Source organism: Malaclemys terrapin, chromosome 1, assembly GCF_027887155.1.
Source record: "Malaclemys terrapin pileata isolate rMalTer1 chromosome 1, rMalTer1.hap1, whole genome shotgun sequence".
Classification (NCBI taxonomy): Eukaryota; Metazoa; Chordata; order Testudines; family Emydidae; genus Malaclemys; species Malaclemys terrapin.
The window spans coordinates 211,614,754-211,637,183 of NC_071505.1; the positions used below are offsets into that span (position 1 = coordinate 211,614,754).

The 22,430-nt window shown below is 42.5% G+C and overlaps 1 protein-coding gene across 1 annotated transcript in view; it reads right to left on the reverse strand.

Annotated features, from left to right (window-relative positions):
- Positions 1-2,684: 2,684 nt before the first annotated feature.
- Positions 2,685-22,430, reverse strand: part of PTCHD1 (patched domain containing 1) — a 44,097-nt gene continuing 24,351 nt past the window's right edge. The window contains exon 3 of the mRNA XM_054006109.1: positions 2,685-4,398. Coding sequence (XP_053862084.1) covers positions 2,744-4,398 — 1,655 coding nt within the window. The 3' untranslated portion in view covers positions 2,685-2,743. The remainder of the gene's footprint in view (positions 4,399-22,430) is intronic.

Genomic DNA, 22,430 nt, shown 5'->3' on the forward strand with positions numbered 1-22,430 from the left:
TAAACCCAGGCAAAGCCCCACATGTGTGTACCCCCAAACCTCATTACATGGAGTTTTCATGGTGGGGTTTTTGAGGGGCTGAGGGGAATGATATCACTTTGTGTCAACACCCTCTCTCCAGCAGATTTTGGGACTAAAGAGTAGGTGTTCTAACTTTTTTTAACCTTCTTTCTTGGAGATATCAAAAGGCCCCATTTTACTTAGATTTAATGAGAGACCTATGAAGCTGCAAGCTTGAACACCCATCTCTTCCCTCAGGAGCACTTAAAGATAGCCCCAGCTATTCATTTAACTTAAATGTAAAGAGGTTTATAATAGTGTATTGTTAGTAAATCTACTGATAGTTACACTAGCTTTTAAACTTCAATAAATAGGTATTTTTCTGTTGAACAGTTCTAATGAAGAGTAATTAAGTGTTATTTGGATGACAATAATGACTGTCACATGAAATTTGAAATAAATGTGGATCTGGGGACCTAATTGAAAGACTTACATCAAGCTCAGAAACAGATATGAAAAATTGGACCTTCCAAAGGACTCTCAAAGTTCAGCTCACAAAAAGCAACAGTGTGCTTAGAGTTCTGTGGAAAAAAATGAAAGTGGAAGTGAAACAGGTAGACAAGAATCACACTTTAGAGTAGACAATCACATGAAAAGTCTTGAATTTTTACTAAAACAAAGCTGATTTTCTATGCTCCCGAAACTCTCTCCATCTCCCATCTGGCTGGAAACTATAGGCCAAGACTTGAGCCTCAAGAACATATAAAAAACAAACAAAACCCCCAAACAAACAACAGGTCTGTAAAGTACCTTTCCACCCATCCCCAGGTTCTGTTGTCTTTCTACTGGCCTGAGGATGTCTGACAGTTTTTCTACCAAGAATGAAGTTGCATTAAAGCTTCCAGTTGCTCCTACATAGTCATCAAACTTTGCTTCAGGGTAAAAGGCCTGAATTTTTGGCTAAGCAAAAAGTTGTAAGAAATATTTCTTTGAAAATTAAAATTCACAAAATGGAATCTGAAGATTTCACACAGGTCTAATGGGAGCCATTTTGAATTAGTGCTAAAGAACAGTACTATGCAGTGATGGGCAAATCACCAATTCATTACAACGCACGCATTAATCATTATGTAACACATGCAGCCTCCTGAAACCAAAGCACCCTCGTTAGCCCAAGCACACACCAGAAAACATCGGTTTGAGTTCCACGACCCATGAGTTAAGTGAACATTTTCCCAGTTATTGAAATACTTTCAAGTACTTTTACTTTCTGGACAGATGTTAACAGAGAATAGTCACTAGAACATCTCGCACAAAAGCCAGCTGCATGTTACTGGGTTTTAGTTGACTAATTTAGACTGCTCTAGCAAAACCAAATCAATTAGCCTATGTGTTGGTATAAAACCTCACAACAATGTCCTGTGGTTCTTAAGTGGGGGTGGGGGTGAGGATGCTTCTTTATCCACATTACTCCACATCACAGATGCTGACATATCTATTGATTTAGAACACAATGCTCCAAAAAGATTCAGTAATGTAAAAAAAAAAAAAAAATGTGGTTTTTTCAATAGGCCCCTTTGATACAGGCTGTTTGGGGAGACAGTTAAACATGACACTGTTAGTGTGGTCCTACCTTTGAACTGTAATATATAACTCGCGTTTGTGGTCTGCTGTCTCCTGGAAGAGCCCATAACTGTGAAGGCTATTGCTTTACAGCTACTCTAGGAAGATTGAGGGATTAAGTTATACATTATGTAAAACTACCCATTAATCCTCTTAGTGTGCATTACTAGTGAATGGCCTGAAAGAGACTCTTATTAAAGGAGCCCTAACATTCACTTTTCCTTGGTGACATTAGGTATTTGAGGTTTGTTTCATGGATTTTGGTGCTGAAATATTCAGTACACCATCTTTTATCTGCTGTTAGAGCCGTTGGTATATGTTAGTACAGTACTAACAAAACTACGGTTGGTAAAGCAGATCCCTTGTTTAACTAGTAGCAAGACATTCATAAAATAGAATCGTACATCTTCTAGCGTACCAGAGACACTGACATTTTTTGTTTTTGTTTTTTTAAAAAGGAACAGCTACAAAAACCGTGACTTTAAAAATGTTCTTGGGGATGAATTACATTTTAAAATAACTGTATTTTTAGAAAAGAAAATGATTTGTAACACAAATTTGTTCTGAAAGTGTCTGGTTGCTGCATACAGCCTTCTTCCCTAGTTCAATTTGCTTTCTGTTATACAAACTTGCATGCATGTTTTCATTCGAGGAAAAGAGAAAAGAAAAGTTCAATGTGATGGCTAAGACCTATCAGAGCTGACTCATTGAGCTGAATTATTGCTGTGCAGAAAGTTTGTAAAGCCTTTACCTCCGGATGAACACTGAGCGTTAGTTCAGCCTTGACAGTTGACCTTTCAATTTGATTGGGCTCAGCAATAATAATAGCTGTATCTGCAGTATAGAGAAGGCAGAACAGGGCTTAGTAACCCATCTTCCCTTATTAGATCTTACCTCAAGTGACTAAAATTCACACTCTTTGCGTGTGTGTATAAATTCTTTCACTAATAATACCTTTGTTATGGAGGCCAATTAATGTACAATTTCCCTCCCCCCCCCACCATTTTGGCTATTCTTGGTTTTAGTTTAGGAAAAGAAAAATCAAAAATCCAATATTTAGTCAATAATGATCTCTTTTCTCTCAATAAGACCTACTGTGAAAAGACAACAAACAAACAAGTCAAACTGTTGTAATTTGGTCAACCACTCGGGTACTATCCATATCCACCATTTCGACACACTCTATTTCCTCACGGTTTTCAGGATTCTTCTTCTCTTTCCTTTTTTTCTTGGATGGTGGCACAAAAGTCAGTATCACAGGTAAAATGGCAAAGCAGTGAAAGAAGGTGACTAATGCTATTAAAAACAAGCACCTGAACAGTGTACGGGTCAGATTTGAAGGCACAGCTGCAAGAGGAATCAGACCAACAATATAGCAGAGGTAGCTCTGTAAAATAGCTACCCCGTGCACTTCTAGGGCATTTTTTACCCATTTAGTTCTTGTGAAATCTTTGCCCAGGATAAAGGTTGATAACAGTGGCGCACAGTTGTCAATTGTATAATTAATCCCATAAATTAAGCACAACACAGAAATACAGTCCAGTTCCACTTTCCACAAGGTCATGAAACCTATGACTCCAAATTCGACTGAGGCAACAGTTAGAGTGAGCCAGACATTGATTAGAGAGTCTGCCACCAGGAATGCCGAGAAGAAGAGCAGAAATAAAGCACTGATGCAGGAATTTTGTAAGGGGGCTCCCACTGAGGAGGCGTAACGATCCATGTATACGAATGATGGATTGAAAACGATGAATTTCACCTTGGATGTGAGAGAGAGTTTCCTCAAGGTTTCCAGGAGATCATAGAGTTCTTCTCTCTTGGTTTCCATTGTCTTAGCCACCAAGAACATCCTTGAAGCTACTACATCAACTTCGTTGTTGTATTTTTTGGAAAAGATGATATCCTCTGAAAAATGGGCATACTGGGGGGCTTTCAGGAAAGAGTTCCTCAACATGTCAGTAAAATTCTTTTTGGGCAATCCAGTAGATATGTTGAGTTTCCTAAGATAATTTAAATAGCTCTCAAACCAAGATATCCTCACAAACCCTTTAGTATACTCTAGCACATCTTCTTGAACGCTTGTGTTCCAATATTCTATTGACTCATAGATATAAAACCCAATGACTGGGCTGTAGTTACTGAAATACTTTTGCTGGGCAGTAGTGTATTCAATGGTTCGTGTCGCGGTTGCTACGATGTTACTAAGGTCTGACCCTTCATTGACCTGCAGGTAGCCCATTAAGGCAAAGGAAATATAAATAAGGTAAAAGAGAACTACAAAAGGCTTGACGTAAGTGTTTGTTATCCAGTCACAGTAATAGCGTTTGAGGAAACACACCAAAAGATGACTTTCATAAGTATTTGTTTCCTCTGAATCGGTTGTGTCCTCGCTGAATTTGGCTGTCAGAAGAAACCTATACCATGCAGGCTTCTCTTGCAATACCTCTGGCTTTGGTACCTTTCTGCAGAAGATACTATGCTGGTAGTTGTTTTCTATGTAGCCAGTAAACACCAGGCTGGAACCATAAAAGGAGAGTACGTAGAGGTAGTTGAAGAAAATTGCAATACAGGAATTGCAGCAGAAAATCCTTGCTGCTTCAATGTTAGTGAAAGGACTGGCACCTATTCCAAAAGTGACCAGGTACATGGCAGTGGTGAGAGAAAAGGAGAGCATGGAGTCTGCAAACACAGCTGCAGTTCTCTCTTTAACATGTTGGTCTTCTCTAGTTTTCCTCCAGGAGGACAACATTTCAAAAGTCCCATATAACCCATGACCTAGAATAAAGAACAAAGCAAGTGTTTAAGGACTGTATCTTTTTAGTCAGGAAGGGCAAAACAGCATGAAATTTTTTTAACATGGACATGCTAAAAGGCACAAAGGAGTTATAATCGGCCCCCATTAACTTAAGTAGCAAAGGTCTTGTGGAATAAAAAAATATTAAGATTTTGTAAATTGCAGAAGCACATTAATCATGAAAAAAGCAATTAGCAAACCCAAGTATCTTCATCATGTATTTTTGGTAAGGATCAACATGTGGAAGCCTAATGTCTTTGTAAAGAGTTCACTAGAGTTTCCACACATCAGTGTGACTGGGTTGGTGGTAACCAGGTAAAATATTTGTTTTTCTCAGCCATTGGTTTTATAGTTTTCAAGAGCGCCTGAGATGGAGGATGGTTTGAAATTCAATAAGTTTGTAATGTTTTCAGGTGGTGGGATCTGACTAGTGATTAGAACAAGCAATTAGGAACCAGAAGAGCTTGGGCATTATTTGGGTCTTCTTGCTGAAAAACTAGGAAAAAATAAAGTGAAGGAATGCTGTATCTGAGTTGAGTTTTGCTGGGTGAATCAATCACAGACTTTCCCAGTCCCTTGCCACGTCCTCTGGCTAGAAAAAAGATAAATCATAGAAATGTAGCAAACAAAAAAGCATGAATAAATTTTACAAAAGCAGAAAGGCAGAATTAATGGGGATTATAATAAGCTTATATGCACAAAACTACATAATGCTTTATTTTTCTTACTTTAATGTGTATACTTACACAGTTTGTAAAACTAAATGCAGATCCATTTAATTTTTCACCAACCCCTAAATGTTGTAATTTATTTAATTACCTCTTAAAATAAATATAGTGTTCATGAAAGAGCTGTACTGTAAAACCTGGGGCCTGAAATCCTCTATTTAACCACAGAACAAATATAGGATTGGCAAAATGCATGGCTTTCCCTGTGTCTCTGGTTCTTTTGTTCTATATGCCCATTAAATCCTTGGTCTCTCTATTGTGACCTGCCAACAAAGGTATCAGTTCTGATGATGGTTTTGGTGATGTGGACATCTGCTCACTTGCAGCAGAACTAAACTGCAAACACAGACTCATTTCACATACATCACTAAAGAGCTATCAGATGGGAACGGTTATGAGACACAACTAGATGTATTTTAGAGGAGAAAAGTTCTGTAAAAATAACGCTTATAAATAAGTTGAAGTTTGTAAAATGCCAGCTGATTGATACCTAATCAATCCTAAAAATACACTCCTGGGAGGTGAGTAAGTACTAAACTGATTTGAAATAGGAAAACTGAGATAGAGTGACTCTACAAGGGGCACCAGTGTTTAGACTCAGGATTTCTGGGACAGTAGTCCTAGGCTTAGATCATTTGACAATGTCTTTGCAGGCCTTTACCAACTCCTTGAGCCCCCCAGGCTAAATTCTAAGCTAATTATGGGCCTGGGACTGAACTGTATAGTTCTCACAGTGAAATGCACATTGGCTTCAGTTTGAAGTTTGCACAGAGATCAAATGAAAAATATGGTTTTTATGTAGGAACTAAGGGTGGGATTCATTGCAGCAGGGGGACTGGGTCTCACACTGTCAGGTGAGTGCTCTAAACACTAACCTGAAGAATCATGCTCACACTTTCTTACCCAATGACTCTTTAAGTGTTTATCCACAGTGGAACAGCTTCAATGGGAGAGATTCCCACATCAGAATATCCTATAGCTCAGTGGTTAGAGCCTGCAACCCCCAAGGGATCAGAGACCCTGTTCAAATCATTTCCCCACCTCAGCAGAGGGGTGAATTGAACATGGGTCTCCCACATCACTGGTGAGTGCTCTAACCACTCAACTAGAGGTTATAAGATGGGTGGTGGTGACACCACCTTCTCTGGCTCTTTTGTGTGGAGTGAGGCAGGATCTAACTCATTCTCTCAGAAACTGACTTAGGTGCTAAGTCCAGACTGCAGGGAAGTGCCTGTCTCACTGGTGAGCCATGAACTGGGATCCTCTTTCCTAGAGTCAAGCAGCTTAGGTGCCTGACTCTGAGAGGGATGGGGTTTAGGATACTCCCCTCTTGACAGCAACTCCCATTGGCTAGCTTAGGTGACTCATGCCTAACTCCCTTTGTGAATTTGGGCCTAAAAATTTAGTTAGTTATGATTTCTTCTTCTTGTTGCATTTGTCATTCAGTGGTAAGTCTTACCCTCTTTGGGCCAGCCACTGCATTTCCCTTTGTTTTTCTTCCTTTCCCTTCCTGCTTTCTCTGTGTTGCTTCCCCATCCCTGCCTTTGTGAGTCTACTCTGCTTTTTTCTCTGCATTTCTTTCTGTTCAGCAACGCCCAATTCCCAACCCGGTAGGCTTGCTTTGTTCTGATCTTCGTCCTCATTCCTTCCACTAACAATGTTCAGTGATTAAAACATATTTAGTAAGGGCACAAAAGTGTAAATTGGACAGTAATCATTGTCTCAGGGTCAGGGGCATTCAATCTCTGCACTATTGTTTCATACTGTCTGCAAACTTGGGCAGACACCTTTGCATTGATTACATTTGGTTCACATTTGGAAGGTTCTCTCTGCTGCCATTAGCGCTGAAAATTTTCTTAAAAAATAAATCGATTCTTGAGCATCTGTGTGTTATGAATAGGGTTACCATATTTCAGCAAGAAAAAAAGAGGACGGGAGGAGCCCCGCCCTAGCCCCGCCCCTGCCCCTCCCACTTCCCGCCCCCCCAGAACCCCCAACCCTCCCCCCGTTCCTTGTCCCCTGACTGCCCCCTCCTGGGACCCCTGCCCCTAACTGCCCCCCAGGACTCCACTCCCTATCTAAGCCTCCCTGCCTCTTGTCCCCTGACTGCCCCAACCCTTATCCACACCCCCACCCCCAGACAGACCCCTGGGACTCCCACGCCCCATCCAACCACTCCCCACCCCCTGACAGCCCCCCCCCCAGAACTCCCGACCCATCTAAACCCCTCTGCTCCCTGTCCCCTGACTGCTCCGATCCATCTCCCCACCCCTGCCACCTGACAGCCCCCCCCAGAACTCCCAAACACTCCCCCCGCTCCTTGTCCCCTGACTGCCCCCTCCTGGGACCCCTGCTCCTACCTGCCCTCCAGAACCCCACCCCCTACCTAAGACTCCCTGTTCCTTGTCCCCTAACTGCCCCCTCCTAAGACCCCCCCCAACTGCTCCCCAGGACCCTACCCCCTACCTGTACCCTGACTGCCCAAAACTTTCTCCACTCCCCCCAAAAAGCCCCCCCCGTTTCTTGACTGCCACCTCCAGAACCTTCCTGCCCCCTGACCTCCTTACCCTGCTGCTCAGAACAGGGTGTTGGGCTCTGTGCAGCCGAGCCGGACACGTGGCTGAGCTCCCCAGCACAACAAAACCCGGTCCCTGGCCCTGCACAACAAAACCCGGTCCCTGGCCCTGCACAGTGCTGCCGGACTGGGCTGCAAGGGAGCTGCCGGCTCAGAATGCAGGGCGGATCCGGCTCCTCTACAGCTGCTCCTGAGTCCAGCCCGGGACTTCCCTGCAGCCCTCCCAGCCGCTCGCTCTGCTCTGCCGGGGGGGAAATCCCGGACATTGTGAGTGCTTTACAAATTCCCCCCGGTCGCTATTTTTAGCACAAAAAGGAGGACATGTCCGGGTAAATCCGGACGAATGGTAACCCTAGTTATGAAGGCCACATACATACATACCATGGGCTAGATCAGCCTGTGGGCTGTATGTTTGACACCCCTGCCTAAGTAGTTCTTATAGTCACTCCCCTTTACATAATCAGAATATCCCCCAAACCGATGTGATAACCCTGGCCTTGATGCAGGCATTAGCATATCTATGTTTTGAGTTGATGGCATGGCTGTTCATTCTGGTAATAACGGAAAACAATGAACTCACTAGTCACAGATACTTTTAAACAAAAGAGAAATTTGAAATATGGAACTAAAATGAGTTAATGTAACTAGTGTCTTTTCTCTCCAGCATCTCTTATTTACAGTAACAGAGTGCTTGCCCTCATGCATATCAGATTAAAAAAAACCCTACATCATGGAATAAAACATGAATATCCATTTTCTAGTAATATTAGTCATCTTTCCGATGAGGCATTTATCTTAATTTGTCCAAATATTGTTTTACAGCTGCTTCTGGAGGGCAGGTCAAGACTGTCAATTTGATAGCTAGTATAGTGCCCCCTATTAAAACTAATTGGGGATGCCAAAACTTCCCAGACATAGAAAAAGGAAAAACTACAATCAGTGACTGCCACCCCGTTGTTAATTATGTTTTAAATAGTTATGTTCTAGGTTCGGTAGGGAAAACTATTAAGCTTGCTTTCACTGTGTTCTTTGTAAAGACAGATTGACCTTTATTTAAAAGTAACAGATCACTTGCCAAAGCGAGGAATGAGAGGTTTAATCTCTTTATGGTTCCCATAAGTCCTGCAGACGGGCATGTCTGACTATTCCACACAGCATCATATTACAAATTACTTTCACCATGAGCTTTAGTTTGAACACATTTTAAAAAAAAATAATGCTTCAGCAATAATAAGGCCTTGCATAACAATTTCAAATAGAAGCATTAATTTGGCAGGCTTTAGTCCTTACAATACAGCAAAATTTAGATATAGTTAAAAATGATGCAAAGTCTGATTTTTGCTTGTTCGTATGTTTTGGATAATAGTCATGTCTGATGACATTGACTTCTGATCAGGGGCGCTAGAACATTTTTAGTAGTGGGGGTGCTGAAAGCCAGACCCTTTACTCCTGTCCGTGCTGCCCCCCCGAGCTGAGGCTGGGAGCAGGGTTGTGTCTCCGGGAGGGGGGGACCCGGACATGGGTAAGGTGGCCGAGGCCATAGCTGGAGGCGGGCGTGGGGGTAGGAACGGATCCCGGGCAGGGGCCTGCAGCTGGGACCCCACGTGCGAGGCCAAGAGCAGAGCCCTGGCCGGGTGCAGAGCCTTGGGAGTGGAGGCTGAGAGTGGGGGGTGCGGCCAGGCACAGAGCCAGTGGCTGGGGAGCGGAGCGGGCGGGCCAGGTCCTGTGTGCGGGCCCTGGGCACAGGGCGAGCAGTCGGGGAGTGGGGCCAGCAGAGTGCAGGCGGAGGGCTGGGATCAGGGAACAGGCGCAGGAAGCACCCCCAGGTTTTATGTGTGGAGCCAGCGGCTGGGGAGCAGGCCACAGGACTGGCCCCCAGCACCCAAGCCGGGGAGTGGAGCCCTGGGCGTGGGGCCAGTGGCCCTGCATAAAACCTGGGGATGCTGCAGCACCCCACACACCCCTACTTCCTGCACCTATGCTTCTGATTGCCACTTACTACAAGGACAAATTTTAATAATACAATACTTTGGGATACTTTTTTTACTTTGCTATTACATAATTGTGGAGGATAACTTGAAAAGGAACTGGATTAATAAAACTATTAAAGTAAATGAGAGGCTCAAATGCATATAATCTAGAAAGCTAACTGAAAAAAATGATTGCCTCGCATATCATCCTATTTTACGGGTTACTTTTTTTGTCTTTTACACACTCCGTACATTATGGATTGGTATTTTCTGTTTGAATTTTGTGTATTTCTTGACCATGCTGTGTATCATGTACAATATTTGTGAAGGGTACTGAAGGACTAATTTTCAAAATTGCAAGTCTGCAAAGGTGTCCTTAATTGTCTAGCCCAAAGTCACAGTTTTTACATGCAGTCACACTCAGGGCCTGATGCAGTGCCCACTGAAATCCATGGAAAGGAGTAGGCCCTAATTTCATATGCTAATTAGGCACAGTATTTTAAAGATTAGCCCTTGTTGTCTAGTGTATGGAGGCATTTTGTAAGAATTTTGCTTTCCTTCTACGGTTATGCTGATTTCATGTTCTCCATTTTTAACCACCATCTGCCCATCTATATTTGACTCTATTGTTCCTCTCTCTCTCAATGTTATGATGTCTGTCCTATAAGCCACCAGCTAGAGGTGATCAGATCATTCCTTGCAAATAAATAATCCTGTTATTTTAACGCTTTTCCTGCTATTTAGTTATCCAATACGTTATTTGTACTGATTTGTTTTTCACAATTGTTCAGTAAATAATGTGTGAACACATTTAGCCAATGGGTTATTAGCAAACTGTTCACTACAAACATTTACTTACTATTCATAGGTCACTGTGTGTGCCCTGTGATTGGTCACCTAGATAAAAAGGTATTGTTTTTGTTGCTTGGCTGGGTGACTTTAACTGTATCATCAGGCAGAGTCCCCTTTTCTGTTTATACCAGTTTGTTCACTATTCACAACTCTTTTTAACCAATCTTTTGTGTAAATAGCAATAATAAATGAGCCGCGAATACGCTCTCAAATATTTATTCACTCTGGGTGGAGAGGAAAAGTGAGACATGATGGTGCAGGACCTGGCGGCACTAGCTGGCACCAGTAACAGGAAGATGAGTAGAGAGAGAGCAAAGACAGGGCTGTGGAGGCTGGAAAGTGTGATCTGAAAGGGCAAATGAGGTTGTTGGAGGAATGCCAATGAGGTATTGGAAAAATGAGAGTGAGGGACTGTCTGTTCTGTGTTTGTACAGCACCTAGCACATGGGGGTCCTGGTCTGTGATTAGAGCTCTTAGGCACTCCAATAATACAAATAACTAATAATAGCACTGGAGGAAACTGGGCAAAAATCCTCTTGTTGCCCTAAAGAGCTAGTCCTTTGGGACACAGGGGATTCCCCCGTGTCATGTTTGCTGTTGCTCAAGATCCATTACAGCAATTCTGATTGAAGCAGCCCAGAGAGTAGGCCCAGAATCACAGAGAGACTTAAGCATCTAAACCCCTGATTTAGATACTACTGCAATCCACAAAACCCCTGCTCAGCTGCCGCCTAAACCTGTAGGCGCCTAAACTCACTCCGTGCGTAAATGTCTGCTGTAAAGGTTCCCTAGGTGCCTAAATTTCTGCCTCAGGCAGGAACCAGAATACATATCTCATGCCTAAGCTCCAGTGTGATCCTCAAATCAGGTTAAGACACGTGTTGCCTCACCTATCTCACGTAATGGGACCGCATCCAGTAGATGTGGTCCGAGTACACTTAACTCCACACAAAATGGCGGAGGGAGGGAGTGTGTATGGATGTCTGGGTTGCAGTGCTTAAGCCCTTCTGTGAATTCAGGCTTTAGTTATTTCGACTGTACTTTCTGCAGCAGCCTGGGGTTTTTACAGACTGCGTCTCACCCATCTTTGTCTTTAGAAAATAAGATAATAAATAATACCTCGCTCTTACATAGCACTTTTCATCAATAGGTCTCAAAGTACTTTATCAAGGAGGTCAGTATCATTATCTCCATTTTACAGACACAGAGGCCGAGGCACAGGGAAGTGAAATGAGTTGCCCTGTGGCAGATCTCCTGAGTCCCAGTCCAGTGCTCTATCCACTAGGCAACCCTGCCAGCCTAAATGACAGCTGCTGTTAGATTTTCTGTGTTTAAAGAATGCAGTGTGCTCTCTTTAATTTCATACAAAAATTATGTGGGTTTTCTCACAGCCCCCATAAAAAGATTAAATGTATGTATTTAAAGGAAAAACTGAATAGAATTTTTCAGTAATGGAAAACAGGGAGAGAGACTGGGAATCAAATATTAGTTCCCTTTTCACAAGGCTATGTCTGCACTACGGACCTTACAGTGGCACAGCTGTACCACTGCTGCTGTACTACTGTAAGGTCTCCCATGTAGCCACTCTATGCCGACAACAGAGAGCTCTCCTGCTGGTGTAATTAAACAACCCCTAACGAGCAGTGGTAGCTATGTTGGAGGGAGAGTCTCCCGCAGACATAGCGCTGTCCACACCAGTGCTTTTATCAATAAAACTTTTGTTAGTCAGGGGAGTGTTTTTTCACACTCCTGCCTGACAAAAGTTTTGCCAACAAAAATGCTAGTGTAGACATAGCCTTAGTTTTACATGCACGTAGATACAGTATAGCAGTACGTTGTGGTGTGGAACTGCACTGTTTTACCTTTTGGTTTCAAGTGTGTTTGTTTACTTTTCTTGGAAAGTGGGACACCCCCCTAAAGATGGAGGAGGAAGTTCCACTCTTCCATGGCTGTCTGTTACACATGGTAGTGTTTTATGCATAGGCGCAGTTTGACTTCTATATTTGGGAGGGCGGCTCCAGTCAAGCCAACAGGGCCGCGCACGGGCGGGGCGGGGGGGCAGGATTCTGTGCCAGCCCACAGGGGCACCATTTCAGATTTCTGGGGGGAGGGAGGGCAACTTTAACCATGGTTCCAGGGGCAACTTAGGCAACTGAAAACTTGGCTGTAGACAATGGAGCGTGTGATGTGTCCTGGATGGAAGCTGGAGGCATGTAGGTAAGTATATTGGTCAATAGGTTTCCAGTATAGGGTCAGTGGGATTCCGGTATAGATAGTGGGAGAACACTTCAATCTCCCTGGACAGTCAATAACAGATTTAAAAGTAGCCATCCTTCAACAAAAGAACCTTCAAAAACAGACTTCAAAGAGAAACTGCAGAGCTACAATTCATTTGCAAACTTAACACCATTAATTTGGGCTTGAATAGGGACTGGGAGTGGCTGGCTCACTACAAAAGCAATTTTCCCTCTCTTGGTATTGACACCTCCTCATCAGTTATTGGGAGTGGACCACATCCACCCTGACTGAATTGGCCTTGTCAACGCTGGTTCTCCACTTGTAAAGTAACTCCGTTCTCTTCACATGCCAATATATCTATGCCTGTATCTGTAATTTTCACTCCATGCACCTGAAGAAGTGGGTTTTTTACCCATGAAAGCTTATGCCCAAATAAATCTGTTAGTCTTTAAGGTGCCACCGGACTCCTTGTTGTTTTTGTGGATATAGACTAACACGACTACCACTCTGATACTGTTTATAAACAAAATTCTGATTCCCTGCCTCACAGGGGCCCAAGCTGGGAGAAGTCTCCTGTTTCCTCTGCAGAACTCATTACATTGCACACTCAGGCTGCCTGTCTGCCCGAGGCTTGCAATTTTGGGGGTGCAATGCCCCACCCTGCCCCCAAACTCCACCCATGATTTTATGGATAATTAGTTTTATTTGCCCCATCTTAGCACACTTGTATACAAAACACTAATAATGATTGACCTCTGCATTAATGAGGTTAAATGCCGTAACAATACATGATTTTCACCAATTGATGGGACTAAGAATAATAATGAGCTAATCTAGGCTACTGTCTTCCTGGGATAGTCAGTTACAGGGGCTAGATATGGACGTTGATGCAAGGTTTATGCATGTATGGGAAACTGCTGCACATGGATTCAGGTGGCCTAATTCTGATCTCACTTACATCCGTGTAAATCCGAAGTAATTCCACTGAAGTCAAAAGAGCTAACCTATGTAAAACTAGCACAAGGGATATCAGAATCAGGCCCAGGGAATTTTCTTTTACAAAACTATAACAGTAATAGTCTATGGTGTAATGAAGACACGCTAGATTCCACTAGCCGATGGATGCTCTGCTCAGCTACGTGAGTGCCTTCCAGAGTTAGACAAAGAGCTTGGGATGATTCCCTCCATAATTTTTCCAGCTGGATCAGACAGCTCACCTAAAACCCAGCTCCACCCTCTGTGAAGCTAAGTGAAATGGCCACTGCTGACCTTCCTGATCACCAGGGTTAAGAACAGCCAATCAATGACAAAGTAAAATGTTATGTGACTTGCCGGATGTGACCTCTCCCTACAAATATAGTTTGAAATTAAAACACACCAGTGAATAGCAGTCTAAACATTTTCATGAACATGCATAGAGAGCAAAAAGTGAGCATACAGTTTAGCTAAAATCTTCCTGACCAGAAAAATAAAATTCAAAGGAACTGATTGAACTAGAACCACAGTTAATTTACACTATCATTTTTTACTGAGTTTGTAACAATTTACTGGCCTGGGTAGCACTCCTCAACATTTGTGTCCACACTGCAGATGGCAGCAAACCATATATTACCTTATCTGCTGTCCACGTCTGAAACATGGCTGCCTTCCTGACAGAAGCTCGTAACTCTTCCATTTTATCATTATCATAATCACAAGCCCAGGTATGCCCATATCCATCCCATCTTAGGGGTCATTCCTTGGTTTATTCCAGGGATCGGCAACCTTTGGCATGAGGCCCATCAGGGAAAGCTGCTGGCAGGTCAGACGGTTTGTTTACCTGCAGCATCCGCAGATTTGGCCAATCGCAGCTCCCACTGGCCGCGGGTCGCCGTCCCAAGCCAATGGGGGCTGCGGGAACCAGTGCGGGCCGAGGGATGTGCTGGCCGCCACTTCCCACAGCCCCCATTCACCTGGAACTGCAAACTGCGACCAGTGGGAGCTGCAATCGGCCGCACCTGCAGATGCTGCAGGTAAACAAACTGTCCGGCCCGCCAGCGGCTTTCCCTGACAGGCCGCGTGCCAAAGGTTGCCGATCCCTGGTTTATTCAATGGATTAAAAATCAGAATGCATTGGCCAGATTTTCATTTACATGAGCTAAGAATCTGGCTCCTTGTTTCCAGATACGTTGTCTGTCTGAGTCCTATACTGGATCCATTTGGGAGAAAAGGAATAGAAATTGAAATGTTTAACAATATCCACTTGAGTAGTGGTTGTGTTGACTATGTAGCGGCATTTACACACAGTTAATTAGTTGCATTGAGAGAGGAACACTGGTGAGAGGTAAAAGTTGTCATGTACAAACATGATCAATGTATGTTGATAAGGAAAACTACAGCAAATGTGCAATAGCTTGCTCTTCTTAGAGCACAACATTCTTCTGGGTCTGTGGACCTCAAGGAAGAATATCATAAAATCATAGAAATATAGGGCTGGAAGGGACCATAAGAAGGCATCAAGTCCAGCCCCCTGCACTGAGGCAGGATCAAGTACATCTAGACCAGGGGTTGGCAATCTTTCAGAAGGGGTGTGCCGAGTCTTCATTTAGTCACTCTAATTTAAGGTTTCACGTACCGGTAATACATTTCAACGTTTTTAGAAGGTCTCTTTCTATAAGTCTAGAATATATAACTAAACTATTGTTGTATGTAAAGTAAATAAGGTTTTTAAAATGTTTATGGAAGCTTCATTTAAAATTAAATTAAAATACAGAGCCTCCCTGGGGCCAGGACCCGGACAGTGTGAGTGTCACTGAAAATCAGCTCGCGTGCCGCCTTTGGCATGCGTGCCATAGGTTGCCTACCTCTGGTCTAGACCATCCCTGAGAGGTGTTTGTCTAATCTGTTCTTAAAAGCCTCCAATGATGGATATTCCACAACCTACTTTGGAAGCCGATTCCAGAGGTTAATTACACTTATAGTTAGAAATTTTTTCCTAATAGCTAACCTCAATCTCTTTACTGCAGATTAAGCCCATTACTTCTTGTCCTACCTTCAGTGAACAAGGAGAACAACTGATCACTCTTCTTTTGATATCAGCCCTTAACATATTGGAAGACTGTTATCAGGTCCCCCCTTAGTTGTCTTTTCTCAGGACTAAACTGTCCAGTTTTTTTAACCTTTGCTCTAGCTTAGGTTTTCTGAACCTTTTAATCATTTTTGTTGCTCTCCTCTGGACTCTCTCCAGTTTGTTCACATGTTTCCTAAAGTGTGCACACAGAACTGGACACAGTACTTCAGCTGAGGCTTCACTGGTACTGAGTAGAGTGGGACAAGTCCTGTTAATACACCCCAGAATATTAGCCTTTTTCACAAGTGCATCAGATTGTTGACTCATTCAGTTTTGATCCATTATAGCCCCCCTTCCTTTTAGCAGTATTACCGCCTATCCAGTTATTCCTCATTTTGTTGTTGTGCATTTGATTTTTTTCCTTCCTAAGTGCAGTACTTTGCACTTGTCTTTATTGTATTTCATCTTCAGACCAATTCTCCAGTTTAAGGTCATTTTTAATTCTAATCCTGTTCTCCAAAGTGCTTGCAACCCCTGCCAGCGTGGCATCATGCACAATTTTTATAAACATACTCTGCACTCCATTACCCAAGTCATAAATGAAAATATTGAATAGTACCGGACCCTGGACTGACCCACGTGGGGCCCCACTAGATATGCCCTCCCAGTAGGACAGTGAGAGAGTACTACTCTTTGAGAATGGTCTTTCAACCAGTTGTGCACTCACCTCATAGTATTTGGATCTTTGGAACAGACATGCATGTGCCATTAATCAAACTGCTTGATACATTACTTTATCTTGCACATTCATGGTGAAATTCACCAGCACAAGCCTAATGTATCACTTAGGACCCACACAAGCCCTCAAAATATTTGATACAGCGTTTAGGTGGTGAACAGGACTTGTGTGGGCCCTCTTCCTAAGGGTGAATTTCATCCTCGGTCATTTGGATGTTCCACATTAGATGCAGAATATTTCACCCATCCTATGTTTCTGAAGAATGCACCTATTTAGAAAGGCGGCATAGGGCCAACTTTCTGTTCTGGGGTGGAACACTTAATATTGGTCAAGCCATGCCCTTTTTGATTTATTCTCTCCCAAACTTGCACAAAGAGGGGCTCTAGCAAATGCAACTCTTCCCCAATATTCCCTATCACAGAATAATAAACCAGGGTGAGTGGTGTTATCTTTCTAAAGATAAAAACCAAAATATTTATATAAATTACTATAATATAAACAATAATATTTTATCATGACAAACAAATAACAATGGACATACACTTTAGGAAGTCTCTAAAAAGAACAAACCATGTTATCTGTAGTACCATTCAAACCAAAATTACTGTCTAGATATAAGTCCTTAGTATGTACAAACACATGCATATAAGCTATGTATACTTCATATCTATTGTCTCTCTACCCTGATCTATATAAGAGAGGAATATGGAAAAGGACAAATACGTGTAAAGTACTGGACTGAAATAAAAATACCCATCCTGGGTCAGACCATTGGTCCATCTAGCCCAGTGTCCAGTCTCCAGCGGCCAGTACCAGAGCTTCAGGGGGAGTGTAGAGAACTGGGCAACTTTGGCAAGATCCATCCACCCTATCTTCCCCTCCCGCTTTCTGGCAGTCAGAGGTTTAGGGTCACCTAAGCATGGGATTACGTCCCTGACCATCTTGGCTAATAGCCATCGATGGAACAATCCTCCATTAATTTAACTAGTTCTTTTTTTTCAATGATCCAGTCACAATCTCTCTTCCTAGTTTTAACAATGATCATGAGCAATAACAGCAGAAAAATATAAGTTGATGGATTCTATTTTATGTTTTAATCATTCAACTTTGAACACAACGTATTTTAATCATGTCCACTTTAAAAAAAATCTCTATCCATATATTATGTTTCCCAATCAGTGTATGATGCAGCATACCAAATCCAATTAAAACAAATGGACAAAAGCTCCACATGTGGTGATTGTATAGGTATTATGACCCTGATCCAGCAAAGACATTTGCACATGGCTAACTTTATGCCCTTTGTGTAGTCCCATCGACTTCAATAGAGTCAAGAGACCTGACTGGGTAGACTGGGAGTTTGGAGGATGTTATTTTTGATGTGGGTTGGAATAGTTTCTTTTGGAGCTTTCATTTTTGGATACTGATCCAATGCAGTGTTTGTGTTTGTTATTATGACAGCAAAATGTCAGCACATTTTATAAATAGGAAAACATCTGAGAGACCAGTTTATTTTGAGAAGCAGAGATAAGCAAGGCAAAATATGGTTCAAAATCTGTTTTTATTTAAATTGAATATTTAATCTGGTAGCAGAAAACCATTTGAGAGCCACTTTTTCCTACAGTTCAAATATTTGTCATAAGAAAATAATCCAATGCACTTCCATGTCAAAGGCTTGTTTTGGTGTTTAAACGTCAGGATGTCAATTCTATTTCAACTTGTGGATTACTCCACTCACTCTGAGAGAAAACTGGCTGAGGCAGAAATGTCAGATCATATGTTTCTTTTATCACATTGAAAAAGATTTGAATATAAGTACTGTGCTGCTCTTTAGCTATATGCTTTTAGCTGTCTGGTTATTTATTTATGTATGACGATCCAAACTTTTTATATGCTTCTCTGAACTGAATCTGTGCTTAAAGTTTTTGGAGATTTGCTTATCACTAATAAATACTGGTCTACGCTTCAAAACCAACTTTTGGATTGATAGAGGGGAGATCTTCCAGGGCACAAAAGACAGCCAGGGTCTAACTCACGTTGATTTTCAATAGGAGTTGGGGCACAATTGCCATTTGTGCCCTCGAAAATCTGGTCTTTCACATTGAAATGTGTGAAAAATGTGCAAACCCCCTCCAAACCACAGTTCTGTGGCTGAGTTCTTAGCTGAGGAGAGAGCTTGAAAGGAACAGAAAGAGAAATATTCTATTTGGTTAACCACACAGCTGTTATGGATACAGAAAGGAAGAGGGGAGTATACTGTGGCTGCAGAGGATGGAGGATGGTGCAGGGGTTTGGACCAAGAATATCTAGGGATACTTTACCTTGCATGAGGAATGGGGTGAGTTGCATAGAATGTGAGAGACTTTAACCATGGTGCTGGGAAACATAAGGGGACCCTGGCACTGCAGACACACAGCAAAAGCATGCAGAAAAAGTTTCCCTAGCATTCAGTTGCACCAAACCACGTTTAATCAAGAGAGAACAGCTTTCAGCATGAATGCCAGCAGCTGGTGTAGGGCAGCAGGCACAAAGTAAGACAGACCTCCCAGCCAGATTCCCATTGCTGTCATGTCACCATATGCAAAGCATTACCAATTCTTCCTTCTATTCTACCCACTGAGATTCAAAGTACTGGAGATTAGCAAATGAAAGTTAAATAAAATAACAGTGTTAGGCAAGAGCAGACCTTCTCCATAGAGAATAAAATGAGTTTTCTTGACAGACCTTACATGAAATATATAAAACTGAAGCAACAGCAATCAAAAAGAAAACGGAGGCCATCTCAAAATAATTTGTGTGTGTAACAGAACAGCTAAATACCCCTGTTTGGGTATGGTACACAGGAATACCTAAGGGTGGAATGAGGCTGGGTGTATTTTAGTTTGAGCAAAATCTTAGGCATTGGGTTTTGGATCTGAATTCAGAAGCCAAAGCATCCTTGGTTCTGGGTTATGTTTTTTCCTTTTTGGATCCAGGGTCTACTGGAATATGGAGCATCTTAAACTCTTTCAACTTCCCCATCTGCTTCATAACACTGAAACCAATCTCAGTCAATAATGCGCTAAGTTTAGCCCTTTAAATAATTTTTGCCCTGCGCCTAGGATAATGAATAGAATAGAACAGATTAACATAGAAAACAATACAGTAAACTGCCCTTAACATTGAAAAACTTCATAAAAACAGGAGACAGAGTAAATTTAGTGATGGGGAAACCTCAGGCTTAGAGATCAGCTTGGATACTTAGCTGAAATGTCCAAACTTACAGGCAACTCCCCGAACCTGCCATGGACCTCTGTCCCTTGTCCCAACAGGCCTAGTCACAGACTCTCTTCCTTTGTCCCTCTCAGCACCTCATGTGTCCTCTTCATAGAAGAGGTCTGATTGCCCAAAGATGACAGGCCTACACATACCTCACAGTTGTTTTTCATTTTGAGAAATGTTATTCACTTTAGGTCCAAAATGAGTTATATTCCATACAAAGGTGGGGTCTCATTTTATTTTTGAAAATTATTTACAACAGGATCATGAAACTGATGTTATGAGTTATTTACACTAAAGGAAGGAATCCCACAGCATTTATGTATGTTTCCGAAATAAATAATTTTATATGCCTCTCCTTTTGGGCCTTTGTCATATACTGCATCCTTGGGCTATGTCAGATTGAGAAGAGAGATGGGCCTGCTCCCCTCTCTGGTATTTCAGGGACACATTCACTATCCTCCACAAGCCTGTTATGACACATGGGACTTTCTCTCTCACACACAGACCTGAGAAAAAGAGTCAAATTGGTTTCTTCTGACCCTCTTGAGCACAAGAGACAGGCTCAGCCAATCAGCAAACATTAATTATATGCCATGTAACCTCCCTTTCTGCCCAGGGACCAGCCCAGCTCAAAATTCAAACTGCATCACAAAACTTCCTCAAAATGTTCAGATTCTAGAAAGTTATTTTTAAAACAAAGTTGCATGCCCAACTTTGATTACATTTTTTCATGGACATGGAACATTTTTTCATGAAACATGGGAAAAACACCAGGAGATCAAAACCAGGTAGATTCTGACAATGTTTAATTTTGCCTCAAAGGTTGTATTCCTCAGTTGATGCCTATACCCATGCTAACTCAGCACGTGGAGCCATCTCTGACATGTTTCACTTGGGACAAGGATATGTATCTGAGTACAATGTACTCTTGCTTCCTGACCTTTTATAGGGGAAAGCACAGTTCTTTCTACACTAATATTTGCCGTGGATCTCACCACAGTTTGTTAGCTATGTATTTTCTTTGCACTTGAAGAGAGCTGGGAGAACATGGCATAAAATGTTTGGGAACTATTCGTATTTTTAAATACATTCTTTTCAAATGTTAGTGCCTCCTTTGCATTTGCTTTCCTCACTGGACTGGAGGCAGAAGCTCAGTCAGTAGGCGGAATGGAGGGAGGGAGAGCAGCAGTTGTTTGGGGAAGATGGGTGATCAATTACCAGTGGGTGCGGGGTAGAGGATGAATTTGTTTGGAGATCTGTGGGGACAAAGAATAGGTTGAATGGGCATGGCTGTGGGGGGGGGATTTATGCTCATCTAATCAAAGGACTAGAAATATTGCTTCAGGACTGATGGGGAGGGATTGCGGAAGATGGATTGGAGGGCAGAGAATTTGTTAAAGTGATTGAGGGGGAAAGGATGGATTGGAAGAGGACTATGATTGGGGTAGGTAGGGAATCAATTGATTAGGGAGCAGGGAGGTGAGAGAAGCAGAAAAAATCAGTTGGAGACAGAATGCAGTTGGATCAGATTGGATTGGAAGGGCAGAGGAGGGACAGAGGGGTTCAGAGGATGGATATTGATGAAGATGTGGGCAGAAGATGCATTGGGGCTAAGCAGGGATGGGATGGGCAGAGGACAGGCTGGAGAACTGATTAGGGGTCTGAGGAGGCAGATATTGTATTCAGAGATGTAGGAAGGGCAGAAGATGGATCAGGGTAAAGAACTGTTCAGGGCCAGAGCATTCACTGGAGAGACGAGGGGAAAGGGTATAGATTGTGGGCAGAGTAGCAATTTTAGAAGTTTAGGGGACAGAGGATGGATTGTTGAGGCTGGGGTTTGTTGAAGTTAGATTGGGGGCAGATGACTGAGCTGGTGGAGAATGGGAAAGAAATGGAAGGTGAAGTCAAGAAAGAGATGGGAGCCTAAGCAAAGGCAGGGAAAACAGCAAAAATGATGAATACAGGGTTGAAGTGGGAGCTGGAAGACAGAAGATGGAGGGACAGTAAACAGGATACAGAGAGAAGAGTGGAAGCAAGGGAAAACAAACCTCGGAAGGATAAAGGGATGTGGGAGTGAAGGTTGTGGGAAAGTGAGAACAGGAATGAATGAGATGGAAGGGGAAGAGGCGGAGGGACAGAAACTTGGGGAGACACACATGGAGAGGGGAGATAAAGTTCTCCTTAGGAGAAACAGGCAATGAAGAGAGACAGGCTGATAGAGAAGGAAAGAAAGCTGAGTGAAAAGAATAAAAACAAGGGAGACAGTAAGCTTCTCATTTTTATTAATTTATGACAAAGATTGGTGGCAAAATACTCTACAAAGTCAAACATTTGTGTGTATTGTACCTTTAAATGTGGAATGAAGGAAATTTGGGAGCGCTGGTCAGGAACTTGGTATGGGACATTAATGTTTCTGTATGTAAAACTAATGCTGACAGAGGATTTTAAAAGAATATATTAATATTTTTTGTGTCTGATGGAGAATATGATGAGTGCTTTTAGAGCCTGGGATATTTTTGAGCATGGTTACATTTTAACAGAATGCAGTTCACCACTAAGTAGTTTACTTCAGAGTTCCAGAGAAATGGCAGGTAGACTACA